General features: G+C 40.3%; 1 protein-coding gene across 1 annotated transcript in view; it reads right to left on the bottom strand.

The window, feature by feature from the left end:
- Positions 1-22,080, bottom strand: part of TMEM163 (transmembrane protein 163) — a 102,708-nt gene extending 80,628 nt beyond the window's left edge. Inside the window, exons 1-2 of the mRNA XM_075711455.1 lie at positions 21,927-22,080; positions 16,662-16,781 (exon numbers count right to left, since the gene is read on the bottom strand). Coding sequence (XP_075567570.1) covers positions 16,662-16,781; positions 21,927-22,080 — 274 coding nt within the window. The remainder of the gene's footprint in view (positions 1-16,661; positions 16,782-21,926) is intronic.
- Positions 22,081-22,593: the final 513 nt, after the last annotated feature.

The raw sequence follows: 22,593 nt of genomic DNA, 5'->3' as shown, positions 1-22,593 counted from the left end.
TTTCTGTATTTCTGTGATTTCTGTAACTATCCTAGCACTGCATTTTTACCTAAAACTGGTGGAATTCTATACTATATTCTACACTATACCAACACTTAGAAAAAGATATTCTTTCCTGAAAATCTCAAAGCCATGATCTTACCAAGGCTTATGAATACAATGTGAATAATCTCAATGAAAACAAAATGAACAATTACATCAGTTATTTAAAGTTCTAATTTCTATTTAATTTCTAATTCTTCATCTTAAAATTAGAATGACTAGACCTGAGCGCAGCCCTCAAAATCTAAAGTGCAATGTGGTGACAAAAATTGTGACCTACCAGCACCAGAACTAGAAACTGAATTCGTATTTTCTAAAGCCTATCATTTGCCTAAGCTAAAACCAATTAACTTACATTAAAAAAAAAATCTGGACTTTACAAGGCAGTAAATGAAGCACAGGTATTAAATGAATACACTCTGTCCTGCTAACTCCATTGTAGGGACAGTATCTAGAGGCAAAGTGACAGAGGAGACATTTGAAGACAGTCTACTGCTCACTTCTTAAAAAACCACAGTAGCAAGACTTACAGAGCTTGATTGATTCAGTGAAAATCCCACCTCTAAAGCATGAACAAGTGCTCATTGGGATAGGAATGACTGTCTTTGAAGTAGGCTGATTCTTAGCTTCATTAGTCTGCTGTTTCCAAACAGCTACAGTGCTGAGGGCATAATGCTTGATTTACCCTGCGTGCTTACTGGTTTCGTTTTATTTTGTGGCACCTATGTAACAGTGAATTGGAAAACATAACCTAACTAGCTTTTTTATATATTTTCATTCTTTGTGTTTCATGCACTTTTTTGCAGTCAAATCTTCCCAGCTATTGATGTCACCCTACATCAAAGGATTTCTATTGACTGCAGTGAAGATAATGAATACCAAGTATCTCCCAAACAGAATCCCTTTATCAACATCTTCTGCTGACCCACGATGTTGACTTTCCTCATCTTAATTTTTTCTGTATCACAAGACACATAGCATAGCAGACAAATGTAAAAATCAGTTCTGATTCAAGTTACGCAAGTGAAATCAAGGCAGATACATTACTGTGAGTAGAAGAGCTATGCATCATCATTAATGGGATACACTTTATTAATTTTCCTACATCTTACCTAACCTCCTAGTGAAATCATTGTATACACATACAAAAAGTTAGAATGTAGAAAACAGATTGCAAATGTTTAGGTCCAAAAGGTATTCCTGCACCATACGGTAACTAGTACTTTTTGCAGTTCCAGCTCACTGCAAATATGGACCCTATGCCACCACGAAAGTAAAAGCGCACCATCTGCATTCATTCTTAATTGGACCCCAGAGATGGACACACTCAAACTGAAGATCAAATCTGCTGCTTTTTGGAATAAAACTGCTGTGTAACTGCAAAACTGCCTGTAAAGCACAGGTAGCAATATCACTTCTTAAACTAAAGTTAACTGTGAAATGTATCACTTGGACAATAGCTAAATAGATTCATTACAAAAAAAGGTCAGGTCCTCACGTGTCCTCAGCTTTTGATGAACAACCTATTTATACTTACATGAGAAATTCTAAAAAAAAAAAAAAAAAAAAAAAAAGACATTGCTGATGCTTGTGGTGTTCAGCTAACACAATTGTTTAGCCTCTGAAGTGCCTTTTCTCCAAAGATTTCTGAGTGTTTCAAAAACTGACAGTCTGGGACACTCTCCTCTGGAATTAAATCAGTTTTCTATCATCATCTGCCATAAGGAACCTTGCTCACTGTGCCAAGCAGCGAGGGAATTGACTGTAGTGCAGAAGAGTACAAGCCTGGTTTTATAACCCTTGCCCCTTAGCTGTCCCAACTCTATTGAGAGCTTACTTTGTCTGAAACTGAGAACACATTTTTAGAAACACTGCATCCACGCAATGTAGTTCCTTATTACACAGTACTTAGCAAGACACCACATAGTTTGTGCTCTTGCTTTAAATCACAATATCTGCATGCTTATGTTTATACATTCACATTAGATTTCCAAACCAGTTTATTAGTACTGCAGCTTCTTTGCAACCCAGTTGTGCAATCTGTTTTCCCATGTGCCCTCTACTAATAGGACAGGATGACTGAGTATTACCTCCATGTTTATAAAGTGGTGTGCTACAAAGTTTGGTGGGTTTTACCCTGGATGATCCACTTAAGAGTCCGTTTCCACCTGTGTTTAGCATTGACATCACCAGACTCCATCCCTCCTTTCCAACTGGAAGCATGTCTGCTTTCTTGAATTATGTGAAAGTCACGGAAATCCTCAGGTCCACCTACATTTTCAAGACTGCCATTAAAAGAAAGGCTGATAGTGCTCACCTCTATACAATACACAGTAAAACCAAGACTATCCAAGGGGAAAGCAAAAATCAAGAAACTCCCATCTTTAAAAGCACTCAAGTCATCTGCCCATATGATGATTAGACAAGCCTTTGACTTTTCCTCATTCCAGGGACACCGAGCGTTGCCAGTGTACATGAGAACAGTGAAGATGCTGGGACTGAAAGCAGTTCTGTAAACAAAGCCTGTTTCAAAGACTTGACAGCCACAACTTGTGACAGACAAGACACCGAAACGGTCTCAGGACCAACCTGTAGATCCAGCAGATTCACTGTTAGCACATAATCTTCTATCCCTAAGAATTCCTCTGTATGTCCTTCCTAATTCCCATCCACATCCTCAAAGGCTGACTATACCATGTGAGGCTGCAATAGCTGTGAAGATTAGGCAGGACAACTATTCTTGTGTAGCTCTTCCTCAAACCACCTACCTGAAGTTCCTCTCCATGCCACGCATTGAAATGACAAGTGTAACAGGCTCAAAAAAGAATACACCACCACAGAAACATGTACTTTCTACACTCAATAAGTGATGTCCATTTGATCATGAAAAATGGATGTCATCAGTGATAAGCACTGCCTGTCTTAATTTTTAAACAAACTTAACACAGTATTTGGGGTGGGTTTTTTTTATTTTGTTTTGTTTTAAATCAGTACCATATTTAGCAAACCTTTTTTTTTCCTGTACTACAGAAGTTTGCGTATTATTTTGGCTTGCTTTTTGTAAGAGCAAAATTTAGCAAGGTTTTTTTCCACTCAGCAGAAAACTGCACTGCAGCAGGAAGCCTATGCAGAAAATGCATACAGTACGTAGCAAGAGCAACAAATCAGCAACTCCACTAAACTCCAGTGTGCCTAACAGTCACTGCAAAACAGCATTTATTTCACAGTGAACTCTAAGCATACCAGGAGGAGATATAAAGTGAAACTTTATATGCAGAAAGTTGTTTATTATGGTTCTAAGATAACATGGCAAGACTGTCTTCTCCATTCTAAAATAGGTGGGTACAAACTTTCAGCCACCTAAGAAAACCATGGGGGACACCATTCTGATTGACAGTATTAATGCTCATGTTGGTAGACTTCCTTAGCCTCCATAAATAGAGCCTTGCTTAATATTCCAGCTACAAGGATTAGGGGGAAATCCTCCAACACCATAGCAATCTTCAAGGCCATACATGCTGTAGCTAGTCTGACCCATTAGACTCCCATTTCACTTCCCTCTGAGCTCTGAAAAGCATTCACAGCTCAGTTACAAATTCTCAGCAGATTCTGTAGTAGTAAATGTAAAGTAAAAGTAAGTAGTAAAGTAAAAGAGTAGTAAATGCAGTGAACAATCTGTCTATATATTCTGTGAAAGATTTAACTTACCTACTTTTAGAAGGCCACACCTGAGCCAGCCAAACCCCAAATGCCTGTTCAACTCCTGGCAAAAAAAAAAGAAAGTGAAGAAGAAAAAAATAAAGGAGAAAACATGTGATATCCTCACGGAATCCAACTGCACTTTTGATGCAGCTTTCAAACCTTACTTTTGAACTGTGGAGTGCTGAGCTTTGTTACAAAAAACTCCTATTTTCAAAACCTCAGGCTCAGTTTTCCCCAAAAAAAGTAAAAGTACGTGCAACAAACCTAGCACAGCTATGCAAAAAATAACATCAGACTTGTGCTGATATGAAAAGTTACACTGAATATCGGGTCAAACATACAGCCAAAAAAAATAGGTTCTTTCTTGAAAGTCAAGGCCTCACTAATGTGCTCCTGGCAACTGTCAATGGCTTACTTGCTGCTCAAAGACACTTTAAAATTTTTTAAACTGCCATCCTCCACAAGGATCTCTTCCTTGATCTCAAAAACTTCATGCACTTAGAATTCAAGGCAGGTTATTTCCTAGTGTTCTCCCCTATTCTTTTATTTCTCAGTGGTACTCACTTGACAGCAGTTTTAAATTGTAAAAAGTTCTTTCCAACATCTATCTGACCAATGAAAATGGTTACTCAAAGAAACAGAAGAAATACAAGTTTCCCAGCACTGAAAAATAAATGTTAATAGCATTTACCTTTCCCTACCATCTACGAAAGGGAGAAAAAAAAAAGAAGAAAAAAAAAAAAAAAAAAGAAAAAGGTCCAAGTCCCTAAGTACTTCACTTCATGAACCTCGAGAGGCACTGCACAATGTGAAGCTATTCCACCAACAGCCACCACCATACACAACTGCACAATCCTGTCCTCTTACACTTAATAGTCTAGCAGAGCCTTTACTCTGTTCCAGGTCAGCAGCAAGTGGGCTAACTGCATCACCAAAATACAAACAAGAGTAACACCATCTTCCTCAAAACCCACCAACCCAAAACACATTATTCAACTGTAAAGTTACTACTGCCCAGGCAATAAGAAGTCAAATACATCCAAACATATTCAATCACAAGCATTACACCACTGAAAATTCTGACTTTGAAAGAGCTTTCACAAGACAAATCACAACAAATGATGGAAATTATCCCACAAATCAGGAAGTCTAGTACTGAGACGAAGCAGCCTGCCATACCTGCCTAGAGCTATACATACAAAATTCAGAGCGTGTTGTCAATATGGAAGACTTAAGACACACATAAACATGTCAACTACTATATAACAAAACACTCCAATTTTTGGCAGGAAATTCAGTTACTTTTTCATGTATCAAAACCTGATGTGTGCAGATGGAGAACAAGCTTACGGCAGTAAAATCATTTTCCCAAGGCTACAAAGAAAGCCTGGGCTATGCCAAGGATTAGAATAGTCCTTGGGGCTAATTCTTGGCCCAGTCCCTGTGAACCTAGCAGGATCTGAGTTAGCGTTAATTCACCTTTTTTCCCCTCAGCATTTAAAAATGTTTGTGAAAATTTAAACAGGCTGCCTTAAGCAAATATTATCTCACAAAAATGAGGGACAAAACAAGAGTAACAATCAGAAGAACAAGAAAATGCCAGAAGGAGATACAAGCCTGAAGACACCTCATCTAGTGTAAGTTCATCCTATCATTTGCCATAAGCTCTACGGCCAGATGCTTATCTGTTTCAAATTGAAATAAACCCATGAAAGTCAACAAATCTACGCACATTTACTCCAACTGAAGAACTGTCCCTATAAATTATTTTAAGTCTATTCAGGAGATTTGAAGCCTAAAGATTCCATTAAACATTACTCGCAACATTTTCCCTTAAATCCAAGTCGTTTCCATCCACCAGATGCTCCTCAGCAGGGAAATGTACACACGATAACCCAACGTTATCTCTTAGTGGGAGAGTAACAGGAAATCTCCCTTTGAGTAGGGTTTGCTCGAGTGTTCACCAGGATTCAAAATAACAAAATTGGATCATTTTGCTGCCCACGTCTCAATATCAGATGTGCTTTTCACACATGCGCAAGCAGTAACTACAGTTTTCACGCAATCAGAACTCACATGGTAAAAGGCACATAACTACGAATTTTACCTCCTTAACTAACAATCTGTAAAAATTAATTTGCTGGCCTATTTTTTCATGGCTAGAGAGAGAATTGTTAAACAATCTCTCCTTTTCTTGTTGCAGTTAATTACACACACAAATATCAAGTCATGCTAAATAAAAAGGAGGCACAGTTTCTAATGCGCCACAAAGATGGGCAAACGAATTGGTTCTTTGGGTACTATTAGTTCCACCTAGTTAGACATTATAGTCTGATATAGGTTCGCCGCAGCAGCAAATCAGAGAATAGCGATGTCTATCAAGTTGGGAGGTAGACAATAATCCTCCAGGCATACATATAGCCCTCACTCGCTCTCTTACAAAATAACAAGCTCAGACTGATGTCTTTCATCTGCCTTCCTGTATCCCCAGCAGCATGCACTTGCACATATACAAATTGATCAACATAAAACAACGCTAGTAGGGGCTGTCTCATTTTTTCTTGCGCCGTTTAGCAGTTTTCTCCTAACTCCTTAGCCATGTAGTTAGGAAGTGATCTGCCACCACTGCAATCACCAGCAGTTTTGTCACTAGCTTCCACAATGCTAGCCAGGTCTGATGCTGGTTACTTGGCTCTGCCCTATGTTTTCCATAGAACTGTTAGAAACGTTTTTCTAGGATTAACACAATTCACACTAAATGTGAATTTAACTGTTCCAAACACCACAAATGTGTTACTAAATACCTGAAGCCATTTGTTGCTTTGAAAGACCATTCTTATCATGGAAGGATCACAAATCACTCTTTTGATCAAGTACATTACATGGTTTCTACAAAACACTATTTCTAAGGAACTCCATTCTAATTTGCACTTCAGCATTTCAAGTATACCTTAACCAAAGTTGTCTGTCGAGCCTACCAGAATGGGAAGGCATGGAGCTGCTTTTATTTTCCCCAGCTACCCAGCCTAATTGACACTGCAGGCTGCATTTCCATTCTATTAAATCTCCCACCGAATGGTTATAAATCTTTCCTCTAAAATTTGAGATTTTTCTTTTCAGAGCCTGGGGAAACACTGTCATTCCTTAGCCATTGAAATGTTTCATTTAAAATGTGATCTGAGGACAATGCACTTCAAGGTATATTTTCTTCACCTTGATATATTGAAAAGATACATTATACTTAACAGTTCCTTGATGCATAATCTTTAATAGCAGAAGATAAATAGTCTTCATATCTGATGAGAAATCTTTGTTTAGGATTCAGCTGCGGATCCTGTTCTGCAATAGATCTTACTCATGTTCTTAGCATCATACCTAGCATGAAAATGGCCCAGAGATCTCTCCAGAAAGGCAGAGTTCATGGTGCAAGTACTGAAAGTATTCTGCAGCAGTTCCTGGAAGGCAGATGCCTCTTGTCTAACTATTTTTACAGTATTTGTCAGACTATCCCCCTTCCTCTGCAGTTTTTCTGTCTAGCAAAAATACCAGCTGGTTATTTCTGGTCACTCTTTGACTAAGCACTGACTAATCTGCTTCTTCTAACTCTGAAGATAAGATAAGCTTATCTGTCCCTTTCTCTGCACATCCAGAGGAAAAAGAACAGTAATGGGTCATACAGGAAAGTCAGAAGAGATACCAAGGAGCTCTTTATGTTTTTTTCTGGAGAAGGCTGGTTTGCAAATGAAGGCTAGCATCTATTAAAAGTTATCTTGCTTTCCCCAACCTCCAGACTTTTGGTTTCAGTCTTTACCAAAGACTTATGATAAACCCTTTTTGAACAAAACTAATTTGACCAGGTTGCACTAACCTTTTAATACAATGTATCAAAGTTTTCCAGTCTTTCAACCTGAAAAACTTGACCAACTAACACTACAGTTGCTTGACAGGATATCGAAATCTATAAATGCAAAACAGAGATAAGAATAAATGTATACCTTGATCATCCAAGTACCATCCCCTCAACAAAAAAAAAAAAAAAAAAAAAAAAAACCAAACCAAACAACCCAACCCCACAGCTTTTTAACCTATTTTTATTTTAGACCAATACTTATGTAATATGTTCAGTAAGCTACAATAACGGATTGATCAAACCACACACACACATCGTTTTACAATGCGCCAGAATTGCATACCACTATAGTGGACAAGCACAGCTGTAACAGAGCATAATGGGGTTCTATTACAGTTTATCACCTGCATTGATAATTTTTTTTTTTCAAATGGAATGGTAGATTAATTTAATCAAACTGGATTTTTTACAAGATCAGTATTAACTTGCTTTTTCTCAAAAAGTGTCATAGCATGTAAAAAACAGGAGTATCTATGACATAAGTTTAATGCTCTTGCCGGTGGTACTTTCAGAAACAAAAGTGTCCTTCAGTTAATGCTGGGTTATTAACCTTAGAAGGGGCAGTGCCACCTATTCAAACAACATCTCCCTCTATTATAATCGATTTTCTCTGCTACCACTCTGTATATAGCCACAGACTCTCAGATGCTCCCATTTCTCACCTAGCACTACCATCGCTTCACCCGAGCTGGCAACAGGGAAGCTTGTGCGTCAGCCAACCAAAAGTATGTTCTACTGCAACGTGGTATAGATCTGCCGGGAGTTATATTGCATTGTAAAGCAGAAGATATTATTTATGTGATTATTTCACTGTTATTAAGTTCCTCCTACAGTGCAGGCATACTAAAACAAGTCATCTGCAAATAAAATTCTGTACTGAAGAAGTATGAAAATCTAACAAGATTTGACTTTCACTGAAAGGAACTCAAGCACTGTTACTGAAAAATCGTGGAGAATAAGTGCCAAGAAGTAAACACCAAGCACTATCAACCTCCCCAGTAAAGCCAAACAGTTATAAATGTTATTAAAAAATTTAAATCAGGTACAAGTTTACATTTTGTTGTTTACACTTTGTTGTCTAAGTTAAAACACATGAGCATTTTAAAATTTCTGGCAGAAGTAAAGAAAACCTAAGGAAATGAAAGCTGCATTCTGATTTTCATCACTTTCACTGCTGCATAAGAAGCTTGTTTTAATTCAGCAGTAATTTACAACCTCAGAAACTTCAAACAGTTAAGTGATACTGTACAATGAATATTAAACATCCATTTTCTTTCATTAATCTTGATTTTTGGCTCCAGATACAAAGAATTACAAGTTCATCTTTGCCAGTAAGAAAGGCTGTGCATTTTTAAATTGGGAGAACAGAGAAAATATCTCATGATCTAGGAAAATCAAATTGTACTGGTATATCAGGCATTCATAAAGAAATCTGTTAACACATTCGTGCCTTTGACAAGAGGTAAGCCTGCAACAGCTGAGGTATTACTTTGTGGAACTGATACTACATCGATTGATTGAAAATACGTTTGACTTCTAAGACTGTAGTGATGTTCCTTCAAAGGGCAGATGTACAACCACTAACCCATGTGATATACCAAATAAAGCAAAAGCAGCAATTCAGACATGTACTATAGGATCATTTAAACTCAATTTTATACAGAAAAAGTCAAACAGTTTTTTATGGACAACAGTTAATACCAATCACTTGCAATAAACCTAATATTCCTTCTGTTTCTAACTATTTTTGTCTACTTTTAGCCAAGATACACATTTTGCATCCACTACAGGCTAGGGATGGCTGTATGGCACATCACTCCCACACCACCCAGTTATTGCCAAGCTGTGAGCCTAAAACCCTCCCATTCTTCTTTTCCCACATCTAAAATTCAGCCTCTACCTGCATCTATCTCTAATGACACAGTATAATTCTCTCAGGGACATGAGCAGGATCCATGCCACCAGCCCAATTACTTAACACTGCCCAGTTATTTACCTTACGTATTTGTATATTGTACCTTGCTACACAACTGTATTCTCATAGCTGGAGCCTCTGAATCATCAAACACAAAGGTGCCTTTAAAGGAATCCTAGCAGAGATCTGATAGCAAAACTGAAGACAAATTTACAGTGTCTAAAATCTGATACAAAACAAATATAACATATATTAGAATATGTATATTATATCTATTTTATATGGTATAAATTATGAATATAGATGTTAATTAATTTAAAGGGCGTTACAGTTCTTACTGGTTATTGCACAGACTTATTTCAGACTTTTGTACAAAAAGCCCCACAATCTCAGGAAGGAAAAATAAAACCACACAGGAAAGAATCGTGATTATGCTTTTTACACTAAATAGCCTAGACTAAACATATTTGCGTGTTCCTCATTCTTCATGAAATGATGTTACAGTGCTAGTTTTCCCTCAATATCAGCATCCTGTTTTAATTTCAAAATTCTTTGGGATGATCTTCTCTCATGAGGAAGGAATCAGTACTTAGCACAAGGAATGATTAAATTGCAGTTTTCTAATGCAAAGACACAACAGGCTCATATGCTTTAAAGGTTAGCATTTAAACACAAACTCAGTTGTTTTAATAAACTTCCACCACAGCAACAATTTTTTAAATTGTTTACTGTTCAAATACATATAGAGAGATCATCACATAGCCTGTTCTAGATTTCACAGACTTCTATCATCATTTTGCCTGCCAACTAAGGAAAAGATTTCATGATGTGTGAAGCATTGCAGATTTTAGACCCGTACTTCTGTTCAACAGCTATCAGTCTTGAACTTGACATCCATATGCTATTTTCTCCTCCCAAGAAAGTCACTTAGAGTTTTGTATGCCTAAAAAAAGACAGGCCTTTACTGGTCTCTCATTTCATTTTCAGTGAATGAAAAGTGCATTTTGCTGTTACTAAGTACAGACTGACCTATACAAAAGGCTATCTTTTGCCAGTGCTGCACAGGCAATGGATTTTTTGTCCTTTAGATCTTAAGTATAACGTGGTTAGGACCAAACTGTTTTCAACTGTAGTGATGCAGCTATAACAGGGACGATACGGTTGCACAAGTGTCACCAATATCAGAACTCTACCTTGGGAATTTAAGTTCTGTATTTCATTAACACTTCTGAGAGACTAGAGCCCTGAAGCATCTGTCTTTTTGTAACTGATGTAATTAAATGCCCTGGAAAATATGCAAAATGAGGGATCTACATACTATCACACAGCAGTTCTATTTTGTATTTAGCCTTTACTTGGTTTTAACTGTCTGCATGGTATTGTGACCTGAAATGTAGCCTTCTGAATAAAGGTAATGTGCTTCACTGCAAAAAAAAATACTCTCAGGTCTTTAGGAGTGAGAAATGCAATTCTGTACAGCTCCTGGAAGAGAAAACACAAAGACCAAGACTTTTCATGTGGTCAGTGATCCTGGAGAATTCTGTTTACGTACCCAGCTAAGACACTCTAAAAGACACCCGAGTTCTAAATGCCCGTCATTTGTCTGAAATTAAGTGACTTTTAAAGAATGCTGAATTGGATATCCAAACTAAAGAGCCTCAGAACCATAAACCTTCACCTACATTCTTTATTAGTAGCAGTATTATTATGCACAGCTGTGCCCAGGGTATACCAAGTATTGTGCAAACATAAGGGAAAGCCCACAGGTATTTAATTTTTCAAGCAAGATTAGGAATCGGTCACTGGGAAAATTATATATCCATCAATAAATTAATATAGTCACTCCCCAACTCAGTTGTCTGAGTAGTATGCCTGAGATGAGGAGTGAGAGATTACATCAATACATCCACATCCGAGCATCCAGAGGATAACACCTTCAATTGCTCAATGTTTGTCCCCTGTAACTCCATTTGCAGTGCACTGGAGTAGCATAATAGAGGAGGAAAATCAGCAGTCATGTCCTACAACTAACCAAAATGAGATTTTGTGACTCAATTTAGTCATTCCAATGAAGAAAGTGGACCTGGATCCACACTTTCTAAGGTTTGTTGCCATCTGAATCTGTCTGTTAGAGTCTGAGCTAGCATGAAGCTTTAATCTGAAAGCAAGCTCTACCCTGAAATTTCTAAGCATACGGACAATGCATTTCAAACAAAATGCCTCTCTAATCCCAGTAACGTGGAAGCTCACTTTAATAAATCATTTTTTAATAATTCAGTCCGAAACACAAGTGATTTTGTATACAAAATCAGAATATCAGTATCTTTGCATTTACTTATAATACCTTACCCATGGACCAATAGCCAATCCTATAAAACACTCCCACTTACAGAATCGTCTCTACTAAGTTTCCCTCTGAGATACCATACAGATCAATAGAATTCACCTTCTCAAAATAACAGCGCATATTTACTACACCAGACTAAACTCTTACCAGGATAGGACCTCAAATCATGCACCTATTGTTGCACTCAAGTTTGCAGTTATTTCTGTAAAGCTAAACCCTTAAACATGATCTAAAAGGAGTGATCTCTAAAGCAACCATGAGGACAGATTTCAGAACCTGCCAGCTATTTGCCTAGCATTTTGCAAATAGCCCAGCATCAACTCTTCCCGGGATGCATTAGCACGCACGGCCTATTCGGGTGTGCTCTGACCACACTGGGACAGGCTGGCTGCAAGTTCCATCTCAATGGCTGCCTCATGAAAGCCCTTTACAAAGCTTACATTTACAAAGGCATACATTCTAAATCTTTACTGACTACAAAGAGAGCTTTTAGTGCAGAATTTGGTCTATACATTGTTTTGATATATTCATATGACTACTCCATTCACTGTGAAACAATTTTAGCTAATCAAATCAGGAAAATGAATGAACAGGCTACTTTCTGTGAATCACAAGTCTACAGTGGACAAGAAATACCAGACAGAATGAGAGTTTGTTTTCTGCTTTGACAATATTAACAGAGATTAGCTGCTTGAGCAAAAATTAAACCACAACAGCAAAAGCTGTATTTGTATATTTTTCCAAATTATGTTTCAAAAGATGTCAAGAAGCTAAGAAGAATGGGTTTCAAAACACCAAAGTTCCATTCGACCTGTAATAGTTCCTTGTCCTCTATCATGATTCTAAAACTAGGCTCAGTATGAACCTACAACACTGCAGCTGCAGAAAGAAGTTATAGTTGTTACTGTGAAATGATTAAGACTGCAGCCTTATACTACACATATATATGTTGCAAAAAAAGACATTCTTATTATGTTATCATTCTTTTCTTATTAGTGTAAAAAAGAAACAATTATATTAAAATTATTATTTCAGTACTTACTTGGGGTGCTAAGGAATACATCAATGTTCATTTCAGTAATTTTTATCATGCTTAGTCTCAGTTTATGACTATATATTTATAAAAATGTAAATCCACTCCTGATGAGAATTCTACAAGCATGCATATTTCAGGCAGCATCAAAATGAAAAGTGAAATTAACTTATTCATCAGGCATTGCTCAGTATCTGACCATAAAAGTATTGCACAAAACCACAAATGTCGGAATATGCATAACTGATTCTAAGAGAGCCTAAGATTCAGCCGCTAAAGACGATACCATAGGGCTCCACTGACCTCAAGGATCTTCCAAACTTAAGTCTATAAAGATTTTACTGAAGCCTTGTGCAACTATGTGCTGGAGAGCAACACCTTCAACAGCACTCAGTGCCAACGAGACCACAATGATTACCACACGGTGCAGGAGCTGTATTTAGAGACAGCAGCTGAAGCTTCCAAATGGTCTTTTACAAGAACAGCATTTCTGTAGTAAAATTAAGTACATTAAGTACCTGATAGTAAGAGATCTGTTCTTTCAGCTAAAGGAAAAAGCTGATTTTATGGTCTGTGTAAGTCCTACTTCTCAATATTAGTGAATGAAAGATGACAGTTTCATTTCCCCTTAAGCAGCCATTCTGCTCCATATCCAGCCTAGCCTAGTTTAGATTTTCAAACACATTTTGATGCATACATCAGCATTTCATCTTCTGCGTACCGGTATTTCAGGCCACAAAAGACCCCACCCCAGAGAGAATACATACCATACTCCTGTTATGTAGCAAATAGATGACATGTATATAGGTATATCATAATTTGAATTTATACACCTTTATAATACACTATACACGGGTTCTTTTTAATAGTAAGCCTAGCACCCAGAGTTCAGAACAATGGATCTCACACTTCATGTGCCATAGATCATTACCTAATAAGGAAACTACTTGATGTATTCACATCAACGTAGGATTTATCAATCTCTTTCAATATTACCAAATGAAAGAAGATTAGAGTTCAGCTGGGGCATCATCATAATCCCACCAAAAGAAAACATCTCATACCAGTCAAGATAAACCATTCCAACTTACTTCAATGTTAGAAAAATACAGCTTCGGAAGCAACTAGACTAGTCTTGAAAGGAACAATACTGATCAAGCTGCAGCACTCATAGGAGTGGGCAGACTATAAAAAAGGAAAGGAAGCCCAGCTACAAACACTTGGTTGGAAAAGGAGTCTCCTGAATCACTTCCCCACTCTCCACACAGACCACACACACAGGTATCACTCCCCTCAGTATTTTTCTTACCCTCCATGTCCTCCGTTTCTTCAGCTACAGTTATCAAGTAATGTCAGTTCCCTGGCCTAGTATCTTTACTATATCATGTGCTGCTGCAAAAGCAGCACCATAAGATAAACTTGCAAGAAAGTATCTTGAAGCCTAGAAGATAAAAGAGACATTTATGGAAAGAACGTATAAGGGAATCAGAAAGAGTAGCGAGAATACAGTCAGCGTAGCCTGACAATTAGCACAGCAGGTCCCCATTTTTCACTGAAATGGAACATCAGGGCTGTATTGTTAACACTTTACCATTACAGACAAGAAGTAAAACGGAATCAGGACACTTTAAATAGCAGGTGTTTGCAAAGAATTGGCAGTGTCAGACACCCCAAAGTGACAACTAGTCATTTACATCAAACAGGCAGCAAACTCTGGTCACCTGGCATGTCTCCCAACTCATGGATTGGCTAGAGGAACCTGCTAAAAGGACAGCACAAAGGAAGAGAGCAGCCAATGTGAGACGATAAACTGAGCAGAACTACTGAAATTGCATGGGGGAGCAAGGTGATTCTAGAAGAATCACTGTATTTTCCTCAAAGATTAAAAAGTTTTAATACTAAGCATATCAAAAGTCCTGGCAATGCTTTTGTGGCATGTAAGTTAACTATCCACTGCCTATTAAGAGATTCCATACAGCTTTAACGTGTATTGTGTGCTGATTCCTCTTTTATTCTTCATAAATTTAGCCTCTTCAAACCATGAGGAAAGACACATTCCAAAAACATATAATTAGTCTACTCCTGACAGCTGATTTCTTGTAATTCAGTGCCTATCCACTCCAGCTGAGTATGAAGTCACAGTATATCCAGGCAGGGACAACCTTCTCTACTGGGTTTTTTGGCAGGGTTTCTAAACACTACCATAGTGCCACAAGTAAGGAAAACAGAAAATAAAAGCTTTCAGATAGCCTAACTAATCTTACAAAATGTTTTAAAAAAGACCCTTTTAAAAGAAATGGAGTGTTGTAGTTATCCATATTATACTTATGTCTTGCAACTCTGACAAATTAAAATGTAAAATAAAATTAAGCCATTTCTCAATATTCCCCAAAATTATATTGTTAATAGGTAACAAAGTTATTTTGTAACACAGTATTTACTTTTATGTTGCTTCAGTAGCAAAGACAGACTATTGCATTTTCATGAAGCAGAACAAAATGGGAACTTAGATGTCCGGCTTTTTTGTTAACATTCAAATTCTTTACAGTGTCAGATTCTGCTTTTAAGTGTTCCTTCTCTCTTCTCTTCTTTTCAATCAAGTTAGGGTACCTGTGTTTCTATATAAATCGCTCCGAGTAATATATGTTGAGTTTTCAGAGACCATTTGGTCAGATTCTAATAATCTCTCCTGGGAGCTGACACCAACTTCCAGCAGCAGGTCGTATGCTGCAGATTGGAATAATAACACACATGCTGCTGCAGCTTCAAAAAAAAAAAAGAAAAATAACACAAGTCTGTCTTTATCAAGCTGAAGAATGATGTTTTGAGACATCTTAGATGTCTTGTCTCCTAGACAGAGCTTTCCTTTTGTTTATATAAACATGTAAATCCAGTCACTTCTGCTTTTTCCTTCTTTTAAACAGAGAACGTGCCATTGCAAATATTTTGTTCCAGATTCCACATTTCTTTTTGTCCTTACAGTAATGCAGTGTTACTTAATTGACCAACATAGAAAGCTGGTATTTCACAAATTTGCACTGAATTAAAATATATCTTTATTTACAAAATCTAATATTTTTGTCCTGTTTTAAAATAAATATATTCCATTTTTTCCATATAAAAGTGTTGGGGTTTTTTGGTTTGGGTTTGTTTTGGTTTTTTTTTTTTCAAATTCTTTGTGTGAAGGTAAACTAGACAAACATCTTGAAACGTAAAGAAAAACACTGGCTTAAAAAGAAACTGGTATTTGTCCTCCAGATTAGTGTTGTGTAAGGGTATCTGTCAGTGTAATACAGATAAATGATCTATTTCTCCCTTACAATTCACTATTCTTTATTATAGCATTCCCACTACAAATCCCAGGTGGATTAAGACTTGTCATATTTGACCTCTTCGGTTAAAGGCAATCCACTGCATAACGATTTTTACACTATTCTGTAAAATGAACAGTTCCACATGCATAAATGCTAGCAAGAATCAAAATCTGTTTCTTTCTCCGACCTTCAACAACCCTATCCTCTGCAGAAAAAAACTAAGTTTTACTAATTTATAAGCACCATGCAGACAGACACAAGCAGTCTAGAGAGAAACCTCTTTAGCAGTCGCGAAGAAAAAACATGAGAAAACTTCCACAAAGAGAGAAATTCTGAGAACCCAAAAGAAAAAAAAAAAAGGAAGAGGTGTGAAGATTTAAAATATTCCCAATACTCACTGAAAGCAGCCACTGCAAGAGCCAGTGTGACAATAATGGAGACCCAGGAAACCCACAATGCCTTCTTTCTGTAGCTTTGAGCTTCATGAGGTTTTAGCCTTGTACTGCTTTCTAGTAAACCTGATAAGCAATAAGCAAAGAGGGTATGAACAATACATTGCTCCTTTTAAAAACACAGCTGTGTTAGTTCAGACCTAGATCACATATTCACATTCTACATTACATATAGAATCAACACAGAATCAAATCCTGCTCACATTATTAAGGTTAAGTGAACGTAGCCACCAGAAACATATGAGTAAGCAAGGAGAGCACATACAAGTTGTTTTGATTTCACACAGGAAGACCCACACATCAGTCACTTAAAAAGAGCACTGTAGTTGTCGGGCAGTTACGGAAATTCACATCACTTATATTTTCCACCTGTACATCTACACAAGAAAGGGCTCAGTCCTATACTCATTCAGATCAAAACTCATTTCAGCACTTCAGGATCCTGAACATAATCAACATAGGAGGAAAAACTCATGTTCGCCAGCCTCTGCGAAATAACCTACCAATGCACAGGAATATACTGCGCGTATTGAGCACTAAAGTAGAAGCAGACATACTTTAGAATCAAAGCTATCACAGTTGAAAAAAAAAAAAAAACTCTTGAAGCATAAAGTCCTTCATGTGAGGTAAGAATACATCCCCATCTAGAACTAACTGAAGAACCAATTCTTGTCCGTATTGCAATCAGCACGGAAGTCTGTTTACTACAAGGGAATGGGGTTGCCTTCTCTCTTTTTTGATCCTTTCAATTTGTGGAAGTCTTTTGTCCATTCATCTTAAGTCACAGAGAATAATTCAGGTTAAAAATAAAGAAAATAACAACATACTTTGGTTTTCGTTCTCTCAGTCTGAGTCTTAAGCCACTTTTAAAATGCATTCAGAATCTAACATATTTGCCTTCTGTTTATCCCATCCAGATTCTTTTGTGCTTAATATATTCATCTAATTTGAAACATACATTCTTTTTCACCAGCAAGTTCCAGCTCAACTCTGCTTAACTGGAGAGAACACCTGATGGCTTTTAGCTTTCTTAATGAATTACACCAGAAAATGTGGCCGGTTCCTCTTAGATGATGATCACTTTCCAGAGGGACTTGCCTGCACTGAATGCATTGAACGGGGGCACTGGTTTAATAGCACAACCTTTCAGTAGCCGGTCTAATGTCTTAGACAGAGGGTTGAGAAGAGGGGCTCCGGCAGACTCAGCAGCAGATTAAAACATAACAGCTGGAGCTGTTACCATCCTCACCTTACCCAGTTTTCTCTCTGATGGCTATTGCCACTTTCAAGGCAGGGACACCCGATCTGGTTGTCAGTGTACTCCTGAATCCACACCGTCTTTAACCAAGCTGATTAACAGTAACCGATATTCATTTCAACTGACTGTAATATACTGGCTGAAAACTGCAATGGTTTTGGAATCAATCTCTGCCTCTGGGGCAGCAATGTGCCAGCAGAGGGGCAGGCATCCAGGGATGATAACAATTCGAGCCACCAGATTTTATTCTGCCACTTAGTGGTTCTAATCCTAGCATAATTGGTGGGATTCAGGCTGTCTTGGAAAAATTCTTTGTGTTTTTTTTCACCTCAATTACAATAAAGCAGAGCAAGTTTCTTTATGGTAGTTCAGAAAGCCATTATGTTTATTTCATGCTTGCACTGTGGTTTTAGAAAATTTAAAATATCACCTCACTTGTGTGCTACACACTTCCCTCTTTATGAATGGAAAAGAGTTTGCAAACTTGCATGCAGCAGAATTACTAGGCCCTATATTGAAATGATGTCTGTTTCTTATTATGCGCATTCTTTGTCTGTTTAAAACATGAAAACTACCAGATGACAACTCTGAAAGGTTTGAGTCTTTTACCAATAGTACTGCACAGCTGTTTCTCACATAGCCCACTTTCATTTGTGTGAAGAAATATTGTCTTCCCCCAATGTTTGGCCTATCTTCTGCCACTACGTATAATGATGCACAGTTTAATTGCTGTCTGATATGAGGTAATTTAACAATACATCTTGAAATATAGGAGAGATTTCCAACAATATTACCATAGCAAAAACATATCTTCTCACATTTTGTGTGTTCGCCCCTCCTGCCCCCTCCCCAAACCAAGGATTTTAAATTACAGCCCAAATCTTGTTGGAATGTAAAGCAAAGTAGGTTTTCTTAGCCAATTTTGATTCTCAATATTTCAAAGCTCAAAAACACGGATCAGAATGACATATATCCTCACCTGTTTCTTTCTTTAAAGACATCCTATAATTCAGGACTACAGCTCACTATTACCTGGTAAATCCAACATACACAGCTGATATTTACAAATCAAATAATATCCTAATTAAATTGAGAAATTAATAATAAGCCCCACAGCTAGTGCAGCACTGCTGATTACTATTCACATCAAGCACGTGTCCAGTATGACAGAGACTGCAATCCTTATAAAACTGAACCACTTCTGCCGTGTGTGTGTGCACGCGCGTTTGCCTTTCTCTCTCTCTTTCAAAATGGCTGGCATATTCTAGCTGTCAGAGATGTGATCCCTTCCTTCCTAAAAAAATTCAAATAAATTTTCTGTATTTACAATTTTAATCCCTGAGAAAGATCATATTATTCTTACGAGTGTCCTAGGGGATGGCACACAAAAATACAAACTTGTTCACACGACTACCAAGCCCATAGCATAAAAATTACTTAGAAGCAACAACAGCTCATTAATTTACACACAACAACACAATTCACAAGGTAAACCTGAATATTTTTTCCACTGACGACAAGAAAACAAGTTTTAAGCATCCACAGGAGGCTGAAAGATAATCTTTCAGTATGACCTGTATTGCTACAAAAAAAAATAAAAGCTAGTTATCTACTGATAAAATTCCTCCACCCTGAAATTAACTTACTAATTTTATTACCATTAATTTATTTAACACATAGATATCCTTAAGGTAAAGAAACGAAGATGAGCTGGTTATATCCACTGGATTTTTACTTTATCTTACAGTACCTTCATATATTAACAGATTTTCTTCCCATAAAAAATCAGAAGGAGAAAAAACCTGCCTAACAGTTGCAGAACACAAGCTTGGCATATTTGTGAAGTGATTCTAGGATATTCTTTACCATATGCTGACTTACCAGAAGTACTTTTCTATTTGGCTAAGGGATCATTTTAAAATGTCAAGTTAGAATTTGTGGAAAAGATAAGGCTAATAGAAAAATTGTTCAGCTAAGATGTTAATTTAAGGACCCCATCCACAAAATTATCACTGATTTTTGGATCTGGCTCTTAAAGAGCAAATATCTTGTTCCAAAATTTAGGGTTAGTTTTTATTTTTAGCAAACATGGAAGTATCATCTCTATAACTGGATCTGCTATGATTCATTGGGAAGGATCATAAGAAAAAGTACAATCTAAAAGGACAGACTGTAACAATTTCAACAGAGACAACCTGCAAAAAGCATACCAGATTTTCCTCTACAATGACTGGGAATTATCCTGGTAGATGGAATCGGTGACTATAGGAAAGGCTAAAAGAAAGCTACTGCGAGGGCCATAGAAAGAGCGTGAAGGGAGAGAAGGAAATAAAATCAGCACTTTAGTCTCGTACCTAACCTTATCTCTTTCTAGGAGGGAGACAACAGACACTCTCTCTTTTTGGAATTACCCCTTAATACCAAAAGGGCCAGCTTTCATCTTTAGCTCTGTCATACTGGGCACAAATTAAAAATTTCAGTAATCAAACTTCCATGTTTGGACCATAATCAAAATTCCTCATTCCCGTTATTTAAAACGGAACTGAAGCCTCAAATTGCCCTCAGTCACAACGTCTGTCCTCTGCCATTGGCGGTGACAGCGCGGGTACCCCTGGAAAACGGGCTGTCCCCAGCCCGACACGACTGAAACCTGCCAGGGAAGATGGTGACTGCTCTTCCCCCTTACTTCTCTACTTCGTGTCTAGGATTTGCGAGCAGGCACAGGCATTTGGAAAGCTGGGGAAAGAACAGGAGATACAGGGGTTACGTGTAGGATGGGGTGAAGACGGAGAACACAAAAGGGACTCCGGGATGCTGAAAGCAAAAAGAGAAAGGAAGAAAAGGCAGCAGAGAAGCCTATACATGAAATTAAAAAATGGAGACAAATTGTGTGGAAGAGGAGCCTGGAGGCGTTATGGAGGACGAGGGCAACGGGGAGGGTTAAAATGGCAGCTGCCTTTATGGGCAGCAGGTTAAGCGGGTGCCTCGCACAGCCTGAACAGCTGTCCGAAATAGGTGTGCTTGGCATTGGAGAGTATCACGGCTTGGATAGCAGGCAGCCTTCCATCCCTGGTCAGATATTTGGGCAAATAATAAAAACCGAGTTATGCGGAAGCGGGGGCAAGGAGTAAGGTAAGCGCCCTGGCTTGGCTGCCCAGCCAGGGCTGTAGCGGACCGCCACAGAACGCCGCGCTGTGCCCCTGCCCCCGCCCCGCCGGCAGCTCGCCTCAGCGGCCAGGAAGCCGCCGGCTCTGCCCGCCCCGCCGGGAGCCGCCCGGGCCCCGGCGCGGAGCCACCCGCGGCCCCGGCCCTGCCCCTGCCCCTCGCCTGCGGGGCGGCCCCGGCGCCAAGCGCCGCCGCCACCCGCTGCCCCGCCGGGCCGGCAGGTTCGCGGGCGAGGTGGGAAGAGCCAGCAGCAGAGTCTATAAAAATATTTTCAAGCTGTCGCGGCGTGCCCGCACGAGAACTAAAAAGGGGGAAAAGCTTCGAGGGGGGCGCGGGGCTGGGCGGAATTTAAGCGAGTGCCAGCGGCGGGCTGGGGGCGGCCGGGGGTGCTGAGGCGGCGGCAGGGCGGGCGCGGGGCCTGCAGGCCCTCACCCGCGGGAGGCCGGGGCTGCGGGGGGCGAGGGAAGAGCGAGGGGGTCCGGAGGAGAGCGGGGCGCCGAGAAGCTCGGCGGGCGGCTGCCGGGGGCAGGCGGGAGGGCAGGAGCCGGCGCGGGGCTGCCAGGGCTGAAGAAGAGGGGGCGGGAAGGGCGGCTGTGGCGGAATGAGGAGGAGGAGGAGGGCACGGGTCCAGGAGAGCGAGGCGTGAGGGTGCTGCCGGGAGGGTGTGGGAGAAGCTGCCGGGGGTGGGCGTGAGGCGTTTCGGGACGGAGGGGAGGTGATGGGGCATGCCACAGAGGAGGGCAGCGTGCGGGAAGGCGGTGCGGGCGGCGGGACGGGCGGGTGCTCACCTCTGTCCTCCAGCCCCTCGCTGAACTGCCCGCTCTCCCCGATCCGCAGCTGCTCCTGCTGCTGCTCCCGGAGGGGCACCGGCGGGCTGGCCCCGGGGGGCTGCACGATGGCGGGGTGCGGAGTGGTGTCCAGGGGGGCAGCGGACGGCTCCATTCCTTGCGGGGCGGCGGGAAGCGGCTGGCGACTGTGGCAGCGAAGCGAGGAGCGAGCGGAGGAGCATCCAGCCCGGGTGCGAGCCCAGGAGAGGAGGAGACTCCGGCTCAGAGCATCAGGGAGACGGGGACAGGCAGCAAAGAAACTCCGCCGGCTGCTCCCCGCCAGCCGCTCCCCGCGGCCGCCTCATCACGAACCTCGCCGGCGGCGGAGGGGGGGGCAGGTGGGAGAGCGGTGCCGCCTCCCCGCCCCTCCCCGCCCCGGGGAGCCCCTCCGGCGGCGGGGGCGGGAGCCGGAGCCGGGGCCGGGCGGCAGCTCAGCCCCGGGCGGAGCGGCGGGAAGGGCTCCGGTCAAGCCGCCCTCAGGGGCTCCGAGAGCCCGCGGGCACCCGCGAAAGGTGCGGCAGGACTGTGGGGCTTCAGGTGCGTCCCCGGGGCCGGCCGAGGGAGCGGGGGGCCTGGCAGCCGCCCCTCGCCGCGGCGGGCCCTGCCTGCTTCCCCCTCCCGGTACCGA

The sequence above is a fragment of the Pelecanus crispus genome, chromosome 5, assembly GCF_030463565.1.
Source record: "Pelecanus crispus isolate bPelCri1 chromosome 5, bPelCri1.pri, whole genome shotgun sequence".
Classification (NCBI taxonomy): Eukaryota; Metazoa; Chordata; class Aves; order Pelecaniformes; family Pelecanidae; genus Pelecanus; species Pelecanus crispus.
This window is presented reverse-complemented; position numbering and strand designations above follow the sequence as displayed.